General features: G+C 39.8%; 2 protein-coding genes across 2 annotated transcripts in view; both read right to left on the reverse strand.

Moving 5' to 3' along the window:
- PATE4 (prostate and testis expressed 4) overlaps window positions 1–24,858 on the reverse strand; it is a 172,319-nt gene that overhangs the window by 136,453 nt on the left and 11,008 nt on the right. The window lies entirely within an intron of this gene.
- Window positions 16,776–17,870, reverse strand: LOC311597375 (prostate and testis expressed protein 13-like; the record flags this gene model as incomplete). Its single annotated transcript, XM_084781614.1, has 3 exons — window positions 16,776–16,969; window positions 17,245–17,385; window positions 17,819–17,870. 3 exons carry the CDS (start codon window positions 17,868–17,870, stop codon window positions 16,776–16,778), a joined length of 387 nt encoding a protein of 128 aa, XP_084637740.1.

A 24,858-nucleotide genomic window follows, 5' to 3' on the forward strand; every position in this document is an offset into this window, starting at 1 on the left:
CCTCACTAAAGAGAAGGTGGAAATAATTAAAACCAGTAAGAAGAATGTTGTGAAATGATGTCTTCTTAAAATGACATGACTATTGTAGCCATGAACTCATGGCATCAGTGGATATTTGCAGAGGACCATCATGAAACTGGACCTATCAACATTCCATCATGGATGGACTCATGAGGGACTCATGATGCACCACTCCTGTCTGAGAAGCTATAGAGAGTTAATGGTTGCTTGAGGAGGAGGATCCAGCAGTATGTCCATTGGTAAGTTGAAATTCTTCAATTTAATAAACTTTTATGCACAAGCATACACGAATTAAACACAGTGGGTAACAGAAACAAAGCAAAACAAAATAACAGAAAGACATGGAAACCAGAGGATATTGTAGTTTTTTTGAGCTGAGATAAAAGAAGATATAGTTCCCACCACTAAGATAAACTCCATGACATCCCCCCCAAGGGGAGGAAAGGGTTATTCCATCCTACAGTTTAAAAATTATACTCCATCACTGAAGGAAATCATGGCAGGGACTCTAGGCAGGAACTTAGAAGCAGGATATAAAACAGATGTCATGGAAGAGTGTGGCTTACTAGCTTGTTCCTTATGGATTTTTCAGTTTGTCTTATACAACCAAGAACCACTTTTCCAGAGGTGACACTATCCACAGTGAGGTTGACCTTCTTACATCAATCGTTAATCAAAAGAAAATCCCATACACGTGCCTACAGGCCAAGCTTATGGAGGTATTTTCTTAATAAAGACTTCTTCCAAGATATGTCTAGGCTTGTGCCAACTACAACAATCTATGAAAGAAATATAAAGGAATATCTTCTAAAAGGAAAAGAAAAGTCAAGACCACTGCAGAGATTTTTAAATTGCCCTATGTTACGCCAGGAGGTAGCACAAACTAACATACTAAGACTCACTACAAAAGTGGCCCAAGAGATTTCCTTTATAGCCAGAAGAGAGGGAAAAGAAAGCATCTTTTGGAAGTCTGTTCTCTCCTTCCATCATAGGATCTTGACACTGACCTTGGTTCACCATATTTGAACAGTAGATGTTCCTTCACTCCACCAACCCTGTAACTATTATATTTAAAGTATTACTAAGAAACTTAAACAAGATCTCAAGATGGTTCTAGATCATAATCAATAAAAATCCTAGACCAAAAACATGATGAAATGGTCATATCTACTATGAAAAGAAATTAAGTGTCTTGTTTATGACATTCCAGGAAGCTATCTCAGAGAGAAGTGAGAGATAACATGAATTTTTGCACAATTCCATCCAAAAGCCTGGCTTATTGTTACACTAATACTCTTACTAAAATATTTCTATGCAAAAGAAGCATGGCCTCTATATTGGCAGCCTTCAAAGAAATTGTTTTAATTGTTTTGCTGTCTTCATTTGCAGCTCACAGGAGGACTCAATTTAAAAATAAGTGGGTGGATGGCTTGAGTTGTAACTTGGTTTGTAGAAGTCTTCTGAAGGAGATATAAAATTCCATTGGGACTCATTCTTTTTTGGACTGTCTATGCTCTATGGGTATGATGGTAAGGTCCTGAGTTATTCACATTATGCCTGTGAGTCATACGACAGGGTATTAGACAGATCCATTTAAACATGTAACACAGGCTATTAAGTTGAAATGACTCATATTATATTCATTATCTACTATTTTCCATAGCTGCGGCTTTTCACAATAGTTATAGATGTACTTTTTTTTTTTACGTTGTGGCCAGCTCAGCCTCTGTTTGAATCAGTATAATTAATAGCTCCTAGATCAGAGTATAGGTCCTGTTCCATTCCAGGTTTGAGTCTGGTAATAATATTTTAGAGCCTCCCTTGTATAGGTATAGAAGCTGACGTATCTCAATGTCAAAAGACCTTAAGTTAATAAAAAAAAACTTCAAATGCCATAATCTGGAGGTCTCTGAGGTTTTGAAGACCACTATCTATCTATATGCACTTACATAGTATATAATCATTATCTATCTCTAGTAAATCTGAATTGACAAATACTGCTTGTTTCTAGTTATTTACTATCTGTTAAACTTTGGAAACATATTTCTGTAATAAACTAGAGTAATATGTAACATGACCATGATTTGATTGTCTGATTGTTAATCTGCATTACTTAAATATTCTAAACAGCTCATAATACCAGCTTTAAAAGGAACTAGAATTTTACATTGAATATTTAAATGTGTTGCATAGGCACAATACCTTATACAAGAGTTGAAACTATATATTATGTGTATCAAAATTCACTCACATTTTTTTTCTAGTTGTTCAGCCATTTTTCTAACATTCTGGGAAAACAGAATACATGAAGAAGATGAAGGAAAAGTAATAGAAAACCCTCTCTGGGAACAATGCAGGAGAAGCTACAGTGGCAGAAGCTACAATAAACCTTTTCCTGATGTCCTAAAACAATGTGTTCATTCCTTTGTACACTGCCATTCCTCTGTGGCATTAGAAACCAAATTTCCTATTATGCCCAGCCATGTCTGTGCACCACCGCTAGGAGTATTTTTAAAATCCGTTTTATTGGATTATTAAACCTCTACTTCCATTCCAACCCTTATGCAACTTAACAGCTTCCAATTTCCTAACACTAAGGCAGCAGAGAAAGAAGGTTAGAGGGCAAAGGCGCCATAGATCTCTATAGGTTACTCGTGCTGGACAGGGATGTAGTTCATTGGGGGGCAAGTTCAATCTTCTTCCTCAAGATATCCAGCAGTCCAGCAAACCAGCAATAGCCAATCAGAGCAGGAAGCATATTATAGTTAGCTGCCGTGGGCAATACAAAGAAGCTTCATATCCAACACCTAGGGTTAAAACAAAAACATATTCACATAACATAATTGGGCTTCTAAAACAGCAACAGCAGTAGCAGCAGCAACGACAGCAACACAGAACTCTCAGTACAGGCGGCAGGATAGATAGACCATGGACATCCACTTGGCCTTCAGTGGCAACCTGGGCCATGGATATGAACACATACTCCAACAGCAGCAGGACCTTGGACCTTGAATTCACCCTCCGTTGCAGCATGGTCCTAGGCTCACGATGTCCCCTAGTGGCAGCACAGGCCACTTACATCATTATGCAGCCCCCAGATACTGCCAGGCAGAAGCATAGGCCAGCCATGAACATTAACATGGATTCAGGCTACAGTGCAGACCACAGAAATCCACATGGCCTTTGGTGGTGACATGGGACACTAACATCAACATAGCCTCCAGCTGCAGTAGAATCTCAGATCCAGACATGGTATTCCAGACTACGGCATCAGTAGTACAGCCGACTCAAATTGATATGGTCTCTGGCAGCAGCATAGCCCACAGACATCAACATGGTGTTTGGCTACAGCACAGTCAATGGGCATTCACATGACCTCTGTTGGTGACAGGGGTCACAAACATCATCACAGACCCTTACTGCAGTAAGACCATGGACCCAGACATGGTTTCTGGACCTTGACATCACCATATCCTCAGGCAGCAGTGCAGACCATGAACAAACATCAAAATAGCCTCTGGTAGAAGGTGAGTGCAGGAACATCAACATGGCCTCAAGCCATTGCACAGCACATAGACATTCACATGGCATTTGATTCCAGCTGCATCAGGACCGTTGACCCACATGTGGTCCTCAATGGCATCATGGACCATATTGGTTTTTCAGAGAGGTTCAATCCAGGAAATGAAGGTCTCTCATCTCTGGCTTCTGTCATTCCCAAACACAGGGTAATCACACAGCCAAATGGCATGTTTGAAGCTGCCAGAGAAAACAACCTCAGGGACTAGGTCACCACTGGACTTGTTCTTTTCTCTTACTAGGCGTCTATGAGATTGTACAAGTTTAGTCTGATACTGAAAATTTCCAAATATAAATACAAAAACAATGTGAATATCTAGGGTTTCATGGATCCTTTCGTCTAGTGCATATTAATGATGAAATGTGTTACTGGCAAAAATATGACCCCAGGAAAAGTAAATGTAAATATAGTAAACTTAGTCATACATATACCATCTTAAAGTTTTATCTTCCACAGTCCTTTTAATAATTTACTCAGGCTTTCTGCAACATGATTAAGTTTTTTATTTTGTTCTCATTTTCCCTCTATTTTAATTCTTTAAAGAGGCCTTTATTTGATATCAGGTTCCCACCTAAAATCTTATCTAAAATAAAAATATTTCTTTGCATTTAAACATCCTTAACCACTAATATATGTTACATCTATAACTAACTTTTTAACTGTGTTTTTTTACTTAGTACTTCCTTTCTGTACTGTCTTTAGGAAATACCTTATTTATTTATTTATTTGTTTGAATGGATAGTTTATTTGTCCAGTGCACTAAATAGGTATAAATAATGGCATGACAAATATAAAGAAATATGCAGATTGGGGGCTACAGAGTTGGCTCAGTGGTTAAGAGCACTGCCTGCTCTTCGAAAGGACCCTGGTTCAATTCCCAGCACCCATATGGAAGCTCACAAGTTCTGACACCCTCACACAAATGCACATAAATTAATATTAAAAAAAGAAATATGCAGATCTAGTCAAGGTATGTCTTTTAATTTAGACTAAATTAGTATTTAAATAATATATATTAATTTAATTTAAATATATAAATAAATATATTTATTAAAATATTAATCTATAAATTATTAAATATATTAATTAAGTTATTAAATATATTAATCTATAATTTAAAGTATCAACATTAAAAGAAATAGTCTGAATTTACAGGAAGATTCTCCAGTTAATTACACATTTCAATAAAATAAAAGGATAACGAATTAAGTAGAACTCAGCCTGTGAGTTTTTTTACTTTAAATTTATTTTTTAATTTATTTTCATTTTACGTTCCAATCATAGTCCCCTCCCTCATCTCCTCCTGGTTCCACCTTCCCTCCCTCTTCCCCCATATACCCCTCCCCTAGTTCTCAGAGAGTGAGAGTCCTTCTCCCATACTAACAGAACCCAGCTTATCAAGTCTCATCAGGACTGCCTGCATCCTCTTCCTCTGTGACTTGGTAAGGTGTCTGCAAGGGGAAAGTGATCAACAGAGTCCATGGAGCGATAGACCTGCTCCCCTTACTAGAGAACCACAATAGAGACTGAGTTGCCTATCAGCTACATCTGAGCAAGGGGCGTATGTGGTCTTCATGCGTAGTCCTTGTTTGGTGCATCAGTCTTTGGATTTCTGGGCCCGGATTAGTTGGCTCTGTTTGTCTTCTTGTTGAGCTCCGGTCCCATATGAGTGCTTCTACCTGCCCCCTTGACTCTTCCATAAAAGACTTCCCAAGCTGTGCCCAAAGTTTGGCTGAGAGGCTCAGCTTCTGCTTCTATCCTCTGCTGGATGGGGTCTTTCAGAGGACATCTATGGTAGGCTCCTTATCTGCTCCCTCCCTTCAACCACTTCCAGTGTGTAGTCTATTTGCCCTTCTGTATGATAATTAAGCATCTTCCCTTGGGTCCTCCTAGTTACTGAGATTCTTTAGGTCTGTGAATTGTGAAGTGGCTATTTTGTATTTTATGGATAATGTGTCCTTATAAGTGACTACCATACATGTCCTTCTGGGTCTGGGTTACCTCACTCAGAATTATCTTTTCCAGCTCCATCCATTTGCCTAAAAATTTCATGATGCTATTGTTTTTAATAGCTGAATAGTATTCCATTGTGTAGATGTATCACAGTTTCTTTAGCCATTCTTTGGTTCAGGGACACCTGGGTGGTTTCCAGTTTCTAACTATTATGAGTAAAGCTTCTGTGAGCACAGATGAGTCCTTGTTCCAAGGTGAATCTTTGGGGTATATGCCTAGGAGTGGTATAACTGGGTATTGAGGTAAAGCTGTTCCCAATTTTCCAAGAAAGCACCAGACTGATTTCCAAAGTGGTTGTACAAGTTTGCACTCCCACCTTCAATGGAGTAGTGTTCCCCTTTCTCCACAGCCAGCATGTACTCTCACTTGAGTTTTTGCTATTAGCCATTCTGATAGGTGTAAGATGGAATCTCAGAGTCGTTTTGATTTGCATTTCCCTGATGATTAAGGATGATAAGAATTTGTAAAGTGATTTTTGGCTATTATTATATTCTGTTGAAAATTCTCTGTTTACCTCTGCCCCCATTTTGTAATTGGATTAACTGTTTTTTGGTGTTTAAATTCTTATGATCTTTATATATATTGGATACCAGCCCTCTGTCAGATGTAGGGTTGGTAAATATCTTCCAATCTATAGACTATTGTTTTGTATTATTGACAATGTCCTTTACCTTACAGAAGCTTTTCAGTTTCATGAGGTCAATTTATTGTTCAACTTAGAGCCTGAACTGTTGGTGTACTGTTCAGGAAGTTGTCTCCTATGTTGAAAAGTTCAAGGCTCTTCCCCATTTTCTCTTCTAATAGATTTAGTGTTTTCTGATTTGTGTTAAGGTCCTAGATCCATTTGGAGACTTGAAGTTTTGTTTTCTTGAATGTTTCACTTACTGGTTAGTTACACAAAGATATTTTGTTTTTTGTGGCAATTGTGAAGGGTGTTGTTTCCCTAATTTCTTTCTCATCCAATTTGTCTTTTGTATACAGGAGGGCTACTGATTATTTTAGTTAATTTTGTATCCAGCCACTTTGGTGAAGATATTTATCATCTGTAGGAGTTTCCTGGTAGAATTTTTTGGGTCATTCACGTATACTATCATATCATCAAGAAATAGTGATATTTGACATCTTTCTTTCCTATCGTATCCCCTTGATCTCCATTAGTTGTCTCATTGCTCTAGCTATGATTTCAAGTACTAAAATGGTGAGATACAGAGAGAGTGAGCAGCCTTGTCTTGTCTCTGATTTCATTGGAAATGCTTTAAGATTACCTACATTTAGTTTGATGTTGGCTACTGGCTTGCCTTATTTTGCCTTTACTAGGTTTAGATATGTGCCTTGTATCCCTGATCTCTCCAACACTTTTAACATGAATTGATTTTGGCTTTTATCAAATGCCTTTTGGCATCTAAGCAGATGATAATTTTTTTCTTTCAGTTTGTTGTCTCTCTGCCTTTTGATTAGTTTGGCTAATGGTTTAGCTAAGTGGCTTTCCAAATGAGAAGATGACAGATACCGATTGCTCCCTGAATATAGTCACCCAAAACTCTCTGTAACGTTGGAGCATCATCTTTAGCCTTCTGGTCCATTATATATGATGGACATATTTGTGAGGTAGGAACTATTGAGGCCTTGCTTACCCTGTCTTGGTAGAGTTTGGCCATCAACTCTGCCTGAATCCAAGATTGCCATTTTTTAGACAGAATTGTGTCTATGGTAGAAATGAGGACATTTTGCCCAGTGATTTGTTTGCCACATTTGAAGCCATCTACATAGGAAAGTTCTTTTATACTCATCATCCTTGAGGTAGGCTGAGTGTTGCCAGAAGTTAACCTGCTCATTGTCAGTAAATCTTTTAAATAATAAAAACATTTCAAAATACCATATTCTTCATGTCTCTGAGCATTTTGAAGACCTTACCTAACTACTTTACATAATCTTTCTATAGAATCATATCTATCTGCTGCACCTAAGCTGTATATTCTTGTAATAAAAATAAACTAGTAATTGATATAACCATTATTTGACCAACTAACAATTAACTTGTATATCTTATTTATCCTAAACAGCCTGACATAGCACTTTCAAAGTATTGGAAGTAAGCCTTGTGTTATAATTGAGTTACATGGTTACAAAACTTCATATTGGAGTAGAAATATAAATAATATGTATGAAGAATAATCTTATATTTGAATTCTATACTAGTGTATCTAAAATTAAACTTATTTTGCATCTATATACAAAATTCTTTGCCAATGAATTCAAAATAACCTTGTGAGTGACAACTGAGACCTTAGGTTGAGGATAAATTCACTAATTTGCTTTTTGTTCTATATTCCCTATATATTTCTATATTCCTCCTTCTTTCTTTTCAACCCCTACCTCCAACTCCAAACCCTTAGGTTTCAACCCCAAACCTAAGAATGGAAGATACAGGAAAAGAGAGACATCCCTGACTCCAACTTCGTTTTCTCTCTAAATAAGACCAATAATAAATTGTAAATAACTCCCATTGAAAATAATCCTCCCTCCATTAGTCCTCAGTAAGGGGAGCCCTCTCTCTGATCTCAGCCTATCAAGTCTCATTTGTACTATCTGTAAACTGTTCCTCTGTAGCTCAGCAAGGCCCTCCTGCCAAGGGGGGAGTGATCAAAGTTTGGGTGGCCAGAGTGCATGCCATTGGATGGATTTGGCTTCTTTGTAAAAAAAATCAAGTGTCCATAGCTATGTGAGTTTATTTCTGGGTCTTTGATTTGATTCCATTGATCAACCAGCCTATTTCTACGCCAGCACCATACTGTTTTTATTACTGTTGCTCCATATTACAGCTTGAGAGCCAGGATGGCGATTCCTACAGAAGATCTTTTATTGTACAGAATAGTTTTATGTATTCTGGGTTTTTTGTTTCTCCATATGAAGTTGAGAATTGATCTTTTAAAGTCAGTAAAGAATTGTGTGTGTGTGTTTTGATGAGAATTGCATTGAATCTGTAGGTTGCTTTTGGTAAGATGGCCATTTTTACTGTGTTGATTCTCCTGATCCATGAGCATGGGAGACCTTTCTATCTTCTGAAATCTTCAAATTTTATCTTCATAGATTTGAAGTTTTTTCATACAAATCTTTCACTTTCTTGGTTATTCTTACACCAAGATACTTCAATTATAAATGGTATAGTTTCCCAAACTTCTTTTTCAGCCTGTTTGTCATTTGCATACAACAGGGCTACTGTTTTTTTTTTTAGTTGATATTGTACCCAGCCACTTTGCTGAAGGTGTTTGTCAGCTGTAGGAATCACTTATGTATACTATCATATCATCTGAGAATAGTGATAGTTTGACTTCTTCCTTTCTTTTTTTAAATTTTTTTTTTTTACTTTTTCCTTTCCAATTTATACCCCCTTGATCTCTGTTAGTTGTCTTATTGCTGTAGCTAGGATTTCAAGTAAAAAATTGAAGAGCTATGGAGAGAGTGGATGGCCTTGTCTTGTCCCTGATTTCAGTGGAACTGATTTAAGTTTCTCTCCATTTAGTTTGATGTTGGCTTTAGGCTGGCTGTATATTGCCTTTATTATGTTTAGGCACGTGCCTTATATCCTTGCTTTCTGCAGGACTTTAAACATGAATGGGTGTTGGATTTTGCCAAATGCTATTTTTGGCATCTAAGAAGATGATCATTTGTGGTTTTATTTTTTCAGTTTGTTTTTTTTTTATGATGAATTGCATTGATGGATTTCCATATATTGAACCACCTTTGCATGCCTTGGATGAAGCCTACTTGGTCATAATGATTGAAAGTTTTGATGTGTTCTTGAATTCAATTTGAAAGTATTTTATTGAATATTTTTGCACCAATGTTCACAAGAGATATTGGTCTGAAATTCTCTTTCTTTAATGTGTCTTCTTTGGTTTAGGTGTCAAGGTGACTGTGGTCTCATAGAATGACTTTGGTAATGTTCCTTTTGTTTCTATTTTGTGAAACAGTTTGAAGAGAATTGGTATTAGCTCTTCTCTGAAGGTCTGGTAGAATTCTGTGTTGAATCGATCTGATCCAGGGCTTCTTGTTGTTGTTGTTGTTGTTGTTGTTGTTGTGAGACTTTTGATGACTGCCTCTTTCCTTAGGTGTGATAGGACTATTCAATTTGTTTACCTGATCTTGATTCAATTTTTGTAGTTGGTAGCTGTCAAGAAAAGTGTCAATTTCATTTACTTTTTCAAATTTTATGGCATATAGACTTTTGAAGTAAGACCTGATGATTCTTTGGATTTCCTCACTATCTGTTGTTATGTCTCCCTTTCATTTTTCATTTTGATGATTTGGTTCTCTCTCTCTCTCTCTCTCTCTCTCTCTCTCTCTCTCTCTCTCTCTCTCTCTCTCTCTCTCTCTCCCTCCCTTTCTCTGCTTTTTAGTTAGTTTGGCTAAAGGTTTGTCAATCTTGCTGATTCTTTCAAAGAACCAGCTCCTGCTTTTGTTGATTCTTTGAATTGTTTTCTTTGTTTCCAGTTTATTAACTTCAGTCCTGAGTTTGATGATGTCCAGCCATCTATTCCTCTTGAGTGTGTCTGCTTCTTTATGTCCTAAAGCTTTCAGGTCTGCTATTAAGTGGCTAGTATGGGATCTCTCCAGTTTCTTTGTAACGTCACTTAGTGCTATGACCTTTCCTCTTAGCACTGCTTTCATTGTGCCCCATAAGTTTGGGTATGTTGTGCCTTCAGTTACCCTGAATTCCTGTCATTCTTTTTAGGATTTATTTAATTCCTTCCTCTGTCTGAAAGAATCCTATAATTCTTTATAGGATTTATTCAATTCCTTCATCTATTTTTATGTATTTTCCTGTGTTTCTCTGCGTGGTTATTTTCCTCTTTCAGGGATTCTGCCATTTTCACCACCTCAGATTTAAAGTCTTCTCTTTGTGCTTCATGGGTGTTCATCTCTCCATGGCTTGCTGTGGTAGGATCACTGGTTTCCGGTGGTGGTGTTATGTGGCTCTGAATTTTGTTGCTATTCTTCTTGCACTGTCGTCTAGGCATGTGGTTGTCTCTGGTGTTAGCAGGCCTAGAGGTTTCCCCAATGAGGTCACTATTAGTGTCCCACATGGGACAGGCAGTTTGGGAGCAAGTAAAGAGAGCTCCAAGCCAAAGGTTGTTTGCTAGTGGTCCCCAGAGGCCTCCTCAGGATGTTGGAAAGTGGGCATTAGGGCCTGCACCCAGCTCAGCTGGGTTCCCTAACTATATCCCAGTTGGGTCAGGCAGAAGAGGAGGGCTGATAGATTTACAAGCCCAAATCTGTTCAAGTGTCCTACCGTCCTTTTCAAGATGGCAGGCCTCGCCTGTCTGCTCTGTGTTCCAGATTGCCTAGGCCATTAAGCAGCTGTGGGAGGTGGGGGCTGAGAGAGATCCAAGCCTGAAGCTGCTTGGGTGCCCCACAGACCTTTTTAAGATGACAGCAAATGTGATTCTTGATCTGTGTCAGACTCAGCTCTGTCTATCTGCTCTGTATCCCAGATGGGATAGGCTGGTAAGCAGCTGAGGGACTGAGGGAGACCAGAGCCCAAAGCTGCTGGGATGACAGGGCTCTGCTTATCTGCTCTATGCCCCAGTTGGGATAGGGTGGTAAGTTGCTGGCCAGATGGCAGAGATTAGAGCCCAGGGCTGTTCATGGAATGGCAGCTAATGTGGGTTATGGCCTGTGTAGGTCTCTGCTCTGTGACTTAGATAGAGCAAGCCAATGATGTGTAGGTGGGTGCAGTGAGGTCAGAGCCAGAACCTGCCAGCAGGATGGCAGCTAACTCAGATTGTGTCCCATGCAAGTCTCTGCTCAGCATATCTGCTTTGTGTCTTGGCTGTGTCAGAGCAGTATGCTTCAGTCAGGTGGGTAGAGACAGACCCAGGCCGGATGTTGTTCACAGGATGGCAGCTAATGTGGATGATGGTAGGTGCCTGGATTCAGCTCTGCTCCTATGCTCCATGTCACAGATGAGCTAGGCTGGTAAGCGGCTGTGGGCTGAAAGAAATCAGAATGTAAAGCTGCTTAGATGATCCACAGGCCCTCTTAAAATGGCAAGGCTTTTCCTATCTCCTGTGTGACTCAGCTTGACTAGACTAGCAAGCAGCTGGGGCAGCTGAGACAGATCAGAGATCAAAGGTGCTTGGGTGCCCAGCACTCTTTCTTGAGAGGCAGCTAATGTGGATTGTGTCCAGTGCTGGGACTCAGCTCTGCCTGTCCACTCCCTGTCCTGCATCTGGCAAGCAGTAGATAGGCAGTGAGAGCCCCCAAGAAGCACAGATGTCCCACAGTCCTTTTCAAGATGGTGGCTAATGTGGGATGTCCCCCGTGAATTTTCTGTGGGTGAGCTGGGTGGCCAGGGGTCAGACCTACCCATGCTCCACACATGTGGATCCCTCTCACCTGGGAATCAGCAGCACTGGTATTTTGTAGCTCTCAGTTTGGTCTTTGGCCTTTAGGCCACTCTACAGTCCTGGTTGTCCTGCTAATTCGATGCAATATGTGGTTGGTGCCACTATCTTGAATCTCTCCCGGTTTTCTTTCCTAAGTTCTCCATCTCCAGTGTTTCCTCTGTTTTCACTTTCTTTTTTGTTTCTATTTCCATCTTCAGATCCTGAAGCATTTTATTATTTCCTTCACCTGTTTATTTATATGTTTCTGTATTTCTTTGGGTCATTTATTCATTTCCTCTTTTAAAGCCTTTGTCTGTTTGACTGTATCATCTTGTATTTTTTTAAGGGCTTCCTCTTTAAAGACAGTTATCTTCTTAATTAGCATAGCTTTAATGCCAATTTCTTCTGTTTTAGTTGTGTTATGGTATCCAAGGCTGCTTTCCATTGGTTAGCTGAATTCTTGAGATCCCATATTACGCTGGCTCTTGTTGATTGTGTTTTTATTCTGGCCTTGAGCCATCTGGTTGTCTCTGGCATTATCTGGTAGTTTCTGGTATCTAAGGAATTCTCAGGGTTGTGGGGAAAGCCCTGGGCAGGAAGATGGATTTTCCTGAAGAAGCCCTCCTTGGATTGGTGGGTATGTTCTCTGACTGGTGGGTGGTTATCAGGGAATTCCCTGGTTCTCCTCTAATGTATGATTCTCAGGACTGACTGGGCTTCTCGGGAGCCTAGAGGCCCTCCACTCACCACGGGAAGTCCTGGAATCAGCACCCAGCTTCTGGCTTTCTTGCTTTGAGAGTAATGAACTCTGGTTGCTCAGATACTATACTCAGACACTGTGCTTGGTAGGCTCAGCTGTTTTGGATAACCTGTGAGCACAGAGGTCTGGTTGGTCTCCTTAGAGAGAGTCGTTGCTCTTTGGAGAGGCTGCAGATTGTGGGTGTCAGAAGGCCTGAAGTTGGAGCCAAGAAGGTATCCACCTATGGGACAGTGGTAGTGTGAAGGTGTCCAAAAGCTGAGACTACATTCCAGCAGAACTCAGGGAATTTCCCTGTGATTATCCAGGTGATCTGAAATTAGACCCACTGTTTTCCTTACCATGGACTCTTTTCTCACCTGGGAAAAACAGATACTGAAATTTTGGGGTACATAGCCATGGCCTGTAAATCTCTCTGTGATCACTACTGTTCTGCTGATCCAATACCATGCTCTATTGGCACTACCATCTTGGATATCTCAGCTCGTGAAATTTTAAAGCAAGACTCTCACTCTGTTAATACATGCTAGTTAAATTTTATAACTAAAATGTTCAGTATGTACAACATTTGTTAACATAAAAATGCAGACAACTTTGAACCTCCCCCTTTTTTCTTTAAAAACGTACTTTTATTCTTTATAATTTGTAGCATGTATACAATGTGTATAAAAGTCTTCTCTCTCATATTTCTCTCTGACTTCTATATATCTTCCCTTCCACCCAAAAACTACCTCCTAGTTTAATTTACTCTACTTATTTCTAAACTACTGAGTCCAGAATGATGCTGGTGTGTGCTTGAGAAGATGGACACTCACTGTAGCATGAGCAACCTACCCAGATCCATATTCCTGAAGAAACTTATGTTCCCTTCTCCAGCAGTCATCCATTACCACTACTTCCTCATCTGAGGAGAGGGCTATGCAAATCCCTTCCCCATCCATATTGGAAATCCGAATGGCTTGATCTTATGCAGGTTTTGTGACTGCATCACAGCCATAGAGAATGCATTCCAATACCCATGTAGTAGTTCACAACAACCTGTAACTATAGTTTCAGATGATATGATGTCCTCTTCTGGTGCGTGTGGTGCATATAAACTCATGCAGGCAAACATGCATAAACATGAAATAGATTAATTAATAAATAAATAGATTTTTTTTCCTGAGAGAGCAGTTTATTACTGTGTCTACTACCAAAAGAATAGCAGTCAATTCTCCTCTGGAGCTGATGACCTACCCATCCGTGGACTTTTGGTCCAGGTAACATTAACAGGTATGTGCTCCATCTTGCAGATTGGGTTTTAAATGCACAGAGACAGTGGTTGGCTACTCAATTGCATTCAAAACTATTGCACCAGTGGGCATACCTTGCCACACAAGCCATTATTGTAGCTCTTGGTGTTCACAGCTAAGTAAAATTTTTCATGTTTTTCTCTCCCAGCATTCTGCAAAGCACTTTTCTAGCCCTAAAAAGCTAGTCATAGGGAGGAAACTTATAGCTTATTTTCTCAGGTTCTGTGACCACAATGTGTGATGTCTTCAGCAATAAGGTCTCACCATTAAGTTCTAGTGGTGGTGTGAAAAAAAATGGAAAAACCTTGTATTGTTTTCAGGCCAGAGATTGGGTTTTAAAAGAATCTGTCAATAAATATTTTGTTGTATTTATATCTATTTTTCCAAATGAAGCTATATTTTTCCTCATGTTATTAATACTCCAGGACTACAGCTATATGTGACTCAGTCTGACATGATTCCAGTCATCTTGAAGTGTCACTACTATGTTTACCCCCTGAATAATCCTATTTGGCTTTCCATTGATAGATTCCCACTATCTTATAAATAAGAGAAAATATTGGTGTCTGTAGAGCTTTATAATCCAGATACTAATGCAATCAGTTCTGGTAATATGCCTAAAATTTCACACATACACACACACACACACACACACACGAGACAGAGACAGAGAGAGAGAGAGAGAGAGAGAGAGAGAGAGAGAGAGAGAGAGAGAGAGAGAGAATTTAGGTAAAATAATTCTTGTCATGGCCACTGTATATGCCCCTTCTTTATAAACCAGAATCCACTTATCCACTTGTCTTGCTTACATTTAGGACTATGTTTCAGTGAGTAAGGCCTCAATAAATTGCATCATGGGAATTTCTGGATCTGACTTTCCTATGTCTAAGGACACTGTGAGATCAGTTATTATAAATAGGACCTAGTTTTCTGGAGTAATTTCTAATATGTCTCTCCTTCCTGCATGATAAAGTTTTTCCATTTCAGGTCCATCATCAATCAAGAGATCTATGGCAAAGAAAGGTATCTGAGACCTCAATTCAGAGCCACCGTATTTTCTTAAAATCAGGCCTTCTTGGTCATCCTCTCAACTTCCCACTTGGTTTCTGTTGTTTGTAAAATGTTATGAACAGGTTTGTTGTAACTAGACCAAAAATGGTGGGAGGAAATAGTGTTAACATGGGGCAACATGAGCATTAGACTCTCCTGGAATCCCAAGACAGGGTCAGACTTCAGCTAGGCCAGCCTTGGAGGGGCCATATGGGGCAATATGATTCTGCTCTGCTAAAGGGTTAATGGTCTTCAATTCAGGCTTAGCTGTGTGTGGCTGTCCACTCCTCCTCCGTCTCGTTCAGGGTCTCTCCCTTATTCCTCCTGCTGTCACCTGCCTTCACCACAATCTACTTTGCATTTATTCTCCCATTTGAACCGTTCTCTTAGTTTCTGTTTCAACATAATTTTTACTTGTCTGGAATCATTTTTAGGTAAATGAGTACACGCAATAATTCCCCCAAGAATCATTTCACTTTGAGAACTTACTATCAGTATCTCCATTTGGTACACATCAATAGTTATATCCAAACCCCAGTGGAGGAATCAGCCACTGATATGAAGTTAAACTGTAATCTCCACTCAATTATCATAGTATTTGGATCAATTTTCATTTACTGACCCTTTAAGTGTTTTGAAAATTATATTTAGATTTAATTATTTCATTCTACTTACATAAATATAACATAGTAAAAAAACTAATAAGAAATCACAATGATTAAGCAAAAAAAAAAAAGAATACTACTGCTGCATCTGAGATAATGTTGCATTTGTGTATGTGATTACATGGTTAAGATACAGTCATGTCTGGAAATTCTAAAATATGGGACAGTTAACATGCTAACAATGGAAATCTAAAGAGAGTGTTTGATAAACCTAATGTAAATAACTATGTTTATATATTACAGGGGTTCTCTGAAATTTCTTCTGCCCATTACATTTTCTCTTACAATGGTGTGTTGATAGATGTAGCCTACCTCTTATTACCAGTTCACTAAATGTGAAGTTATATTAGAATATTCTGATGATTGGTATTCCTCACATGCCTCTTAAGAAAAGAGTATTTGGCCAGCACTCAGGCAATTGTTCATCTTGACATACTTGTCTCTAGCTATGAGAGTACAGTAAAGTGATTAGAAACACAATGGCCTAGAGACCAATGGCCAAGGGTATGATGGCAGGCATTAGGACTTCATCGAATAGATTAACTTTTCTTTGCATTTAAGTTTCAGAAAGCCTTCTAGCTTCTCACTGTCTTTTCATCTCTGAGTAACACAAACCATCCTTCCACACTATTCACCGCCCTGTCATTCCTCTGGATATATGGCTTAATGGCTCTGTTTCTAAGCAGTCTGCTTTTCTTGATCCTCCATAAAAATCTTCATCAGAAAAAATGCCCTTTTTGCAGTTGTACCTTTAGTGCAGTTAAGCATCCGAATGTAAGGGTAATTGGAGATTTACCAGGAGGCGCCAGGGAGCCAAATCAAGAAAACTCAGGAGATGGAATTGAGTTTGTGGTGTGTGGCTTCTCTCTTGTTAGTTCAAACATGGATACTAAAAACACTGGATTTTCATGGTAATATTTTCTTGCGTAGAGAGAAGTATGGAGCCTGGGTTTTATAAGTGCCATGAGTACAAGGACACATGATATTTAAATCTTTGTTATTTTATTGTCAGTCATTCAACTCTTTCTTCTCTCTCATGTCTTCCATAATTATTTGTGAGACATCTAAGTTAGCAGAGCCATCATTACAGTAGTCCTTATTAGTACAGCAAAATGTTTCTCTCAGGAGGTCATGGTATACTTGATACATTCCACGTGCACATGGTTTACAGGAAAGTTTTGTATGACGAAAAAGGTATACCCCTAAAGAGAAGAAAAGGAAGTGTTATCACTATGATTCCCCCCAGAACCTTGTCAGTATTTTGAACACTAACATGAGCTCAGAGCTGTGGCTGCATCATATCTATATGTCACTTTCCATAGTAAGGCAAAAGATGCCTGTGTCCCACCAAATAGACCAGTGCCCCGGTCTATGTCTTCAGAGCCCACAGATCCAAGCTTCCCTTTGCAACTTAACTCGAAAATGTTTGGATACTATTGAAGACATTTTTGTTAGTTTCACTTAAAGATTTGCTTACCTGTGAAACGGTCATAAAAATAAAAGTTTTCTGTGGTACAAGACTTGTTGTTGATCAATAGGTCAAACTTCCAGCATTTTTTCATGCCAGAGCGGCATGTGAACCCATCATAATGAGTACAAAGATTGCAATGTTTAATCACTAAAGGAAAGGGAGGTTTTTAAGGTTAGATCTATGGAAACTAACTGTTTTAGAAATCTAAGATTATACAAACCTCATGAGAATAAATTTATCACTACTGCCCCCACCCCAACTTTATTAATGGCAGCAGTGATCCCCTCCAAGATTTTCCCCACCCATCCACAAATCAAAGCTATAGAAAGATGACCCTGGAGTAGTGAGTGAGGAGTAGAGAGGGAAAGTGTGTAAAGAGCTCAAGAATTCCTCCTCTCATGGTTAATGTGATTTTTCCAAGAAATGCAAACCAAGTGTACTGTACAATTCATTGTCAGCACTTTTTCTCCTGTGAAGAGAAAGAAAATTCATCTTAAATAATTTTGTAGGCTCCTCATAGCCAAGTACAATAAAGGCTTTATTCTATAGCTCATCCTGCTTATCTCTTTCCAGGCCTTACCTGTGTCCATGAGGAGAAGTATGAACACACTCAGCAGAAGCATCCGGAACATACTTGGGCCTCCTTCTGACATGATCCCACCAGGCCGGTCCAGCTATATTTATTCCCATCATCTGCCCTCAGGCATTCCATTAGAATCAGAGAATCATCAATTTAAGGTCAAACCAACTGAATCTTCTCCATAACGTTCCAAGAAGAGGGTACATCCTGTCTGTGTTTATATTCCTCCAACCACTTGGAACTCAGCCTACACAGACATTCTGTCATATTTTTAGATTAATCATAAGACACCACTTCATAATGGAACAGAAACTCTTCCTCTTCATTTTGTTTATGTTGATTTGTTAACTAGATGAAACATGCCTTAACTTTGCATCTACATGACCTCCTTTCACACACATAAAGCTTAGGCAGTGAAGCATTTGTGAGTGACTTAATCAGTCCCTTACAAAGACCACAGTCTTTTTGACTTGTATTTGTATTACATCTAGCAAGCCTTCACTTCCTTGCAGAGTGTGGTAACAGGACCTCAGCCTCACACTTTGTCTATGGTCTGGCAGCTCAGCTTCTCTTTGAGGGGGTAGAAGAGCCTTGGGAAAGAGAGAAGAGATTGAAGGAAGGAATATCTTGGTCTTTCATGAGTATAATTCATTATTTTTCCAAGGTAGACAAAGATTGTAATGATATTGACAGAGACTAACACTTAAAGGCAGGTCTGACTGTATTGGTGTGTGGAAAGTAAGTTAGTGAGAGTTACAAGAATGTTACAGCTTCCTGCCAGCCTCATTTTGGTATCAGCTGCCACCTTCTCAGTGAAGCACACAAATGCATAGATGAAAGAGCAAGGCTCTCTGACCACCCTTTCTCTCGCCTTCCCTGCGGAGCGCCCAACTTGGTTTATAATCACATAGTTTTATAGTATTTATGTTAATTTTGTTTCTTGCCTCTATGTAGGTGCTTATTTCATGTGTTGAAGTCCCCTATTGTATTTTCTGTGTCTAGATTATGCCCTGAACGTATCAGATCATCAGGACTATGGCAGAAAGATGATGGATACCGGCCACGTGGAAGGTGTCAGAGAATGGTCCAAAAGTCTTCATATTGACTGACAGTCCTTACCTCCAAGCTTACAGAATGAAATTCCTGCTTTGCAAATGTCATCACCTCAGACCTGATAGGCAGCAAAAGTGACAGGTTTTTCTGTGGTGGGGAGAGAATGAATAAGGAACCCAGTTATCTGAGAAGGTGCATTTCCCGAGTCTGACAGATGTACCCTCCAATGCAAGCCCTAACCACACACACAGTTAGGAAGGAAGCCCAAGAATCCTGCCTGGCTATATGTCTATGTCTATGATCAAAAAGGTGAAAAGAAGAACTGTTATAGATGTATGGAATCTCACAGGCAGCTTTTAGGACTTAGGAACTTGTACATGGGTGGTAAGGAGGAGAAGGAAACACATACTTAACTACTTTGTTCAGCTTTAGATATTCTCTATGTTGCTCACTTATGTCTTTGAATTATCTTACATTTATTGTGTATTGGAAATAACTGACCTATTCTTGCTGATGAAGACCAAGAGGTGTCAGAGATGAAATGGTTTCTCACCAGAGCCACAAAAGTGCACACCTTTCTGATTCAGCTGGATGCTATCTTTCCAGTATAGCTCTGCACTTATAGTCTACAGTCACGTTCCCAGAGTTGAAGCACTGGATGGTTTCTCCTCTAAGATCATTACAACAATAGTGAGGAACAAGGAAAAGGCTTTCTCTACCAAGTAAAGAGGAACTTCTCTCTGCCTGACAAAGACAACAGTTATTACCAGATCTAATTGAGACTAGAAGGATCCATGAACCTGACTGGGGTCTAGAATTTACATGTCATTGTAAGAAAATATTCCCATATTGATTTGAAGAGCTCTTTCAGGCTCACAGTTGGAGCTTGTGAGACTCAGCAAAATCCACAGACATAAGTCCTATGGGGTTCAAGCTAAGAGCACTAAGCTAATGTCTCCTAGCATAAGACCCCTTGTTCCAGCCCAGAAAACACCATGGGTGTCCAATGATTAAACATGTGATGGAATTCATAGCTCCAACCAAACCCAGTATTCTATGGTTTCTCCAGGCAACTCCACATATATTTTTCTCAGATTAAGAGTAAAAGAAAAATTAGAACTATATCAAAACTGTTAAGAAGTAAATGACAATCACTTTTCTGTCCCTGAATCTGGAGAAAATCTATGTTCTTTGCTACCCTTCCATCCAATATTATTTTCCTACATATATTACAAGTCTATGTTCACATAGTTGATATATTAATACATACATTTTTTCTGACATTTGCACTTAAGGAATTATTGTGTAATGTATACCCTTAAACCATTCTCCTTTCTAGAGGTCAAGATCTATATTGAGAAAGTATTGCATAAACCAATAGTCAAAAGGACCCCTGTTTACTCTTGCCAGGTTTGTATGTACCACAGACAGTCCTGTGGTGCCTGGGGACACCTCTCTCTCCCACAGAGGAAAAATTGCTGCCCAACCTGTTCTCTCCATCCCTGTTTTCTGAGCTTCTAGAATTCTCCTGGCCTTCCTGTGAGTCTTCCCATAATCCTGGAAAGAATAACCTCCTCAAACCCAAGCACCCTCTAGCAGCCTACACTCATCCCAGAATATTATCCTGTCTGCCTGAATCCCACCAAGAAGCCCTTCACCCTTCATTTCCACATGTACCACCAACCAAGGAGAGCTACCTCCCAGAGCCCTCATTAATTACTTTGTAATTACTCCTAATTACTCTCCAAACTTTCTGGTCTTAGGTGGTCTCAAATATTTCATGGACAGTAGTGCTTTTGTCATATATATGACACAAAGGAGTTAGGATTAGAAGCCATAGAGTTTAACATTTGTTTTTACACATGATAAAAGAAATTAGTTAAAATGTCATCAAAATATGAAGGCAAAGAGTGACCCTGATCCACATCCTTTCCGTTATCAGATCAGATACCAAGTGAGAAAAGCATGGAGTATAAATTTGGCTGTAGGTATGGATTCTGAGTCACCCTTTCTCACAGATCATCTCTACCATATTCCTTGCAGAGTACCTCTACATACTGACTTCACAAACACAAAATTCTGGGAAGCCCAAAACATCAACAATTAAGTTCCCCAGAAAAATTTATTTCCATGTATCTTCCATGACCCCCATCTTGCGTCTTTGCCTGGATGGAGACACAGTGTGCCAGCATGAGAGGTTTTGCCCTGAGTCTATTCTCACAGGCTGGCCTAACACATGACTCCCTGCTTTCCAAGCTCTCTGTCTGGTTGTAGCCATCAATCTTCTGTTGCAGCTGTAGTTACAGCAAGTGTTCCTCACACCCTTCCCACAGAAGTATGGACAGTCTGGCTAAAGAAGAGGGACTGAAAAAAATCCACAGTATGACTTCTGACTACTCCTGCTCAAGGAAATCTATATACAATATTCATAAGAATAACCATATGGAGTTTCCATTTCCACAGATTTCTAGATAGGATCTTAGGAAAAAGAAGAATCACTGCCACACAGTATCATTTTATAGGATTGATTTCATTGTTCCTTGAAAAAGTGAGCCCAGGGCTATGTCAACCTTGTTAGCCTATGCTAAAGTGCAAGGAAACAATAGGTATGAAATAACAGAATGCTTGGCATTAGGTACTCTCAGGAGCCATACAGAATCCTTAGCAACAGTAGCACTCAGAGCTGGGCTAGGTAGCACACACCTTTAAACCTCCTGCATTCCGGAGGCAAAGTAGGAAAATCTCTGCGATCTTATGCCCTGACTGGTCTTTTTAGTGAGTTCCAGGTAATCAGTGTTGTACAGTGAGACCTTGTCAAAGAAAAAAAAAGAGTAGGGCTTGAATACTTCAGTCAGAGGCCACTTTTAGAGATCATAACTCCAAGGAGGGCAGCAGACCAAGGCCTGTGGGTCATCCTCTGCCATGGGAAGGGAAAGGACCTGGCAGTGGGAGATAGCTGTAGGAGTTGTCCTAAAAAGTAGGATGCCCACATGGCTTCAATATGGTCTGCATATCGCAGTGGGCAGGAAACCAAGAACAATTTCTTCTAGACAGCCTTTGAAGTCTGGGCTGGAGTTCAGAATGGACTGAATTCTCTCAGATAGTTGAGAAACCAGATAAGCTAAACAAACAGATTCATTTAGCTATGAGTCCTGGAGAGAAGTCTGGAGCTGCACCTCTGCCCCCGGAGTGATCAAAGACACAGGTGGAGGGCGGTGGCCATTGGAGACCTCCACAGGTGTGTCTGCAGCCTCACCTCCCTTCTCCATCTGCAGACTCCCTTCTCCTAGGGAGTTTCTGAGGGTCTCTGGCTGCCTTTCCTCTTAGATCAAACTCTGAGGCTCAAGTAGTTTTCTTCTAGAATATCAATATTCTAGTCCAGGGAGCTTAGAAGAGAGCCTCACTCCAGACAAACCCAGAGCCAGGCAGTAGCCAAGGTGGGAGCCGCATCAGTCCTGCCTGTCTCTCTGTGTTGCCCCAGAAGCATGACCCTGTGTGGCATCCCATCGAGGGAAGCACACATGCTCTCCTCAGCTCTTCTCACAGCAAGGGCCTAAGAGAGGGCTTCAGGGTCAGACACTGATCCTCATCACAAAGGGGCACAACCCTTAACCACTGCAATTCAGACATCCATGGCTGCTCTCCACATCAGTTGGCTAGGGCCATGACAGAATAGCATAACTGGCAGTTCAAACCACAGAATTTTTTTTTATATTATTATTAAGGAAGCTAGAATCCCAAGATCAAGGTGCTGACAGGGTCAGCTTTTCTGAGTTTTCCCCCTTGGTTTGTAGATGGCCACTTTGATCTTCCTGTGTCTTTTTCTATGCACACACAAATCCTATTTCTGTTCTCTTTTGTAGAGATAGTAGTCATTGAATTAGATACCATGCATATGTCCCCATTTCACCACAATCACTTCTTTAAAGGTTCTATGCCCATATATGGCCACTTTCTAACATACCGAGCTAAACCACTCAACATATATACACAAGATAATTTAATATATAAGAAAGACCCCAATGGCGGAAAGAGTAGCATGGACCATCAGGAACAACACCTAAATGGCATAGAAATGAAGATGGTAATATATTCCTTTTACTCTAATATCTACTTGGAAGAAAAGTCTCCTAGCATGGTATTTAAAAAGCATAAGTAGAAATCTGGACAATAAGCATGTTAATTTGTTCCTGGACCAAATCATTACAGTGTGGGAGGTGATGAGTCCAAGGCAGAAAAGCAGTCAAGCATCAGAGAGAGCCAGCCTGTGGAATGTGGACTAGACACCATGTATGGTTTCAAAAAGGCTAGTACCAATCACTCAGAAAGTCTAAAATGACTACTTGGTCTCATAAATAATGGCAGAAAATATTATGTTCAGTGTCTAACTACTTATCAGAAAAAAAGAGCATCAACTTTATATGTATTTAAAATAGAGGGATGGCTCCACATGTGGAGGAAAACATAACATTTGGAGAATTTAGATCATTAGAAAAACTAATATCTGACTATCTCAACAAAATATGAAAAGAAAAACAGATCTCTGAGTTTCTTTTTATAGTGGGCAACAGAATCTGCAGAGATTCAAAAATGATGAAATAATAAGAATAACTGACTGTTGAACTCTCAGCTGTAAATGGAAAATCTAGACTATAGTCCCCTCAAAGGGTCAGAAAATATCACAGAAAAGAAAGCGTTGGAGAGGGAAGGAGAGCTGGGGGGATGAGACAGGTGCTGTGGAAGGCTGGCTCTCAGCATGGCATGGCCACTGCACTCATGAATGGCAGCGGTGATAATCTGTGCACGAGCTGCACAAGACCGGGTGTGCCAACAGTCTGTCATGGATTCTGGAGGGACTCACAAGGTCTCATACCTCCATGAGCAGTGACTGGCCATTAATGCTTACTGGGAGGAAAGGATAAATTCTCTTCAGTGGTGTAACCACTGGCAAATTGTCCATGCTCCTGTAAATGACCCATCATCCATGCTCATATACACAACCGTTAATTAAACTCATTGGTCCACCAAAGCAAACTAACCTTTAAAAAGTCATGAAAGTAGAAAGATGATGGATTAGGGAAAGGAAAGGGACCAGCAGGCATGTAAGAGGGACATGTGAGGGTAGTTGGGGCAGGTAAAATAAAAAATATATTATATAAATGTATAGAATTGTCAGAATGGAACAAACTATTATGTGTAATTAACATATGCTAAGAGAAGAACCCTGGAGGTAAAGTGAGTTCAACTAGAAACCTCTGTGTAAAGCCAGGTGTAGTGCTAACACCAATAATCCCAGCCTCCAGAAAGACAAGGCAGTAGGATAGCCATGAGTTAAAGAATGGCCTGGGCTACATAATGAGTTTGAGGTCATGATGGGCTTCATGTTAAGTTCCAGGCTATCCTGTATTACACAGTAAGAATCTGTCTAGGAAAAAAATAAAAAGGAAAGGAAGGAAAATGGATGAGGAAGGAAGAAGAGGGAGAAATGGAGAAGAGGGGAGAATGGGAATGAAGGGAGAGAAAATCTCTATAAAATCTCTATACAGATAGTAAATACCTTGACTCTTTTGAAATTGCCTTGAAATGAAAACTACACTAAAGACAGGTATAATAATTTGCTAAAACTCACCCTAAATCACATTCTGGCCACCTTTCTCTACCTAACATGCTGTTCACTACAGCTGGAGCACTGCTTAAGGTGTGTAAATATTGGAACTAAACCCGACGCCTCAAGACATGAAAGCCAGCATCCAAATTACATGCCACTTTCTCTGTCTCCATTAAAGAATGTTCCCATATTTCTTCCTCATAAATGTATTTTAAACGTACTAAGTCCCACAACTGTTTGTGGTACTAAGGAGCTGTGAGGGGACAGATCCAGGCCCTGGTTTTAGCAGAGCAGGGAGACAGTAACGAAGTCACCACAAGCATGCTAGTGTCGTGTAACAGGGGCTCCACATTCAGGAGGCTGAGATAGGAGGACAGCT

The sequence above is a fragment of the Acomys minous genome (assembly GCF_964271855.1).
Source record: "Acomys minous genome assembly, chromosome: 5".
Lineage (NCBI taxonomy): Eukaryota > Metazoa > Chordata > Mammalia > Rodentia > Muridae > Acomys > Acomys minous.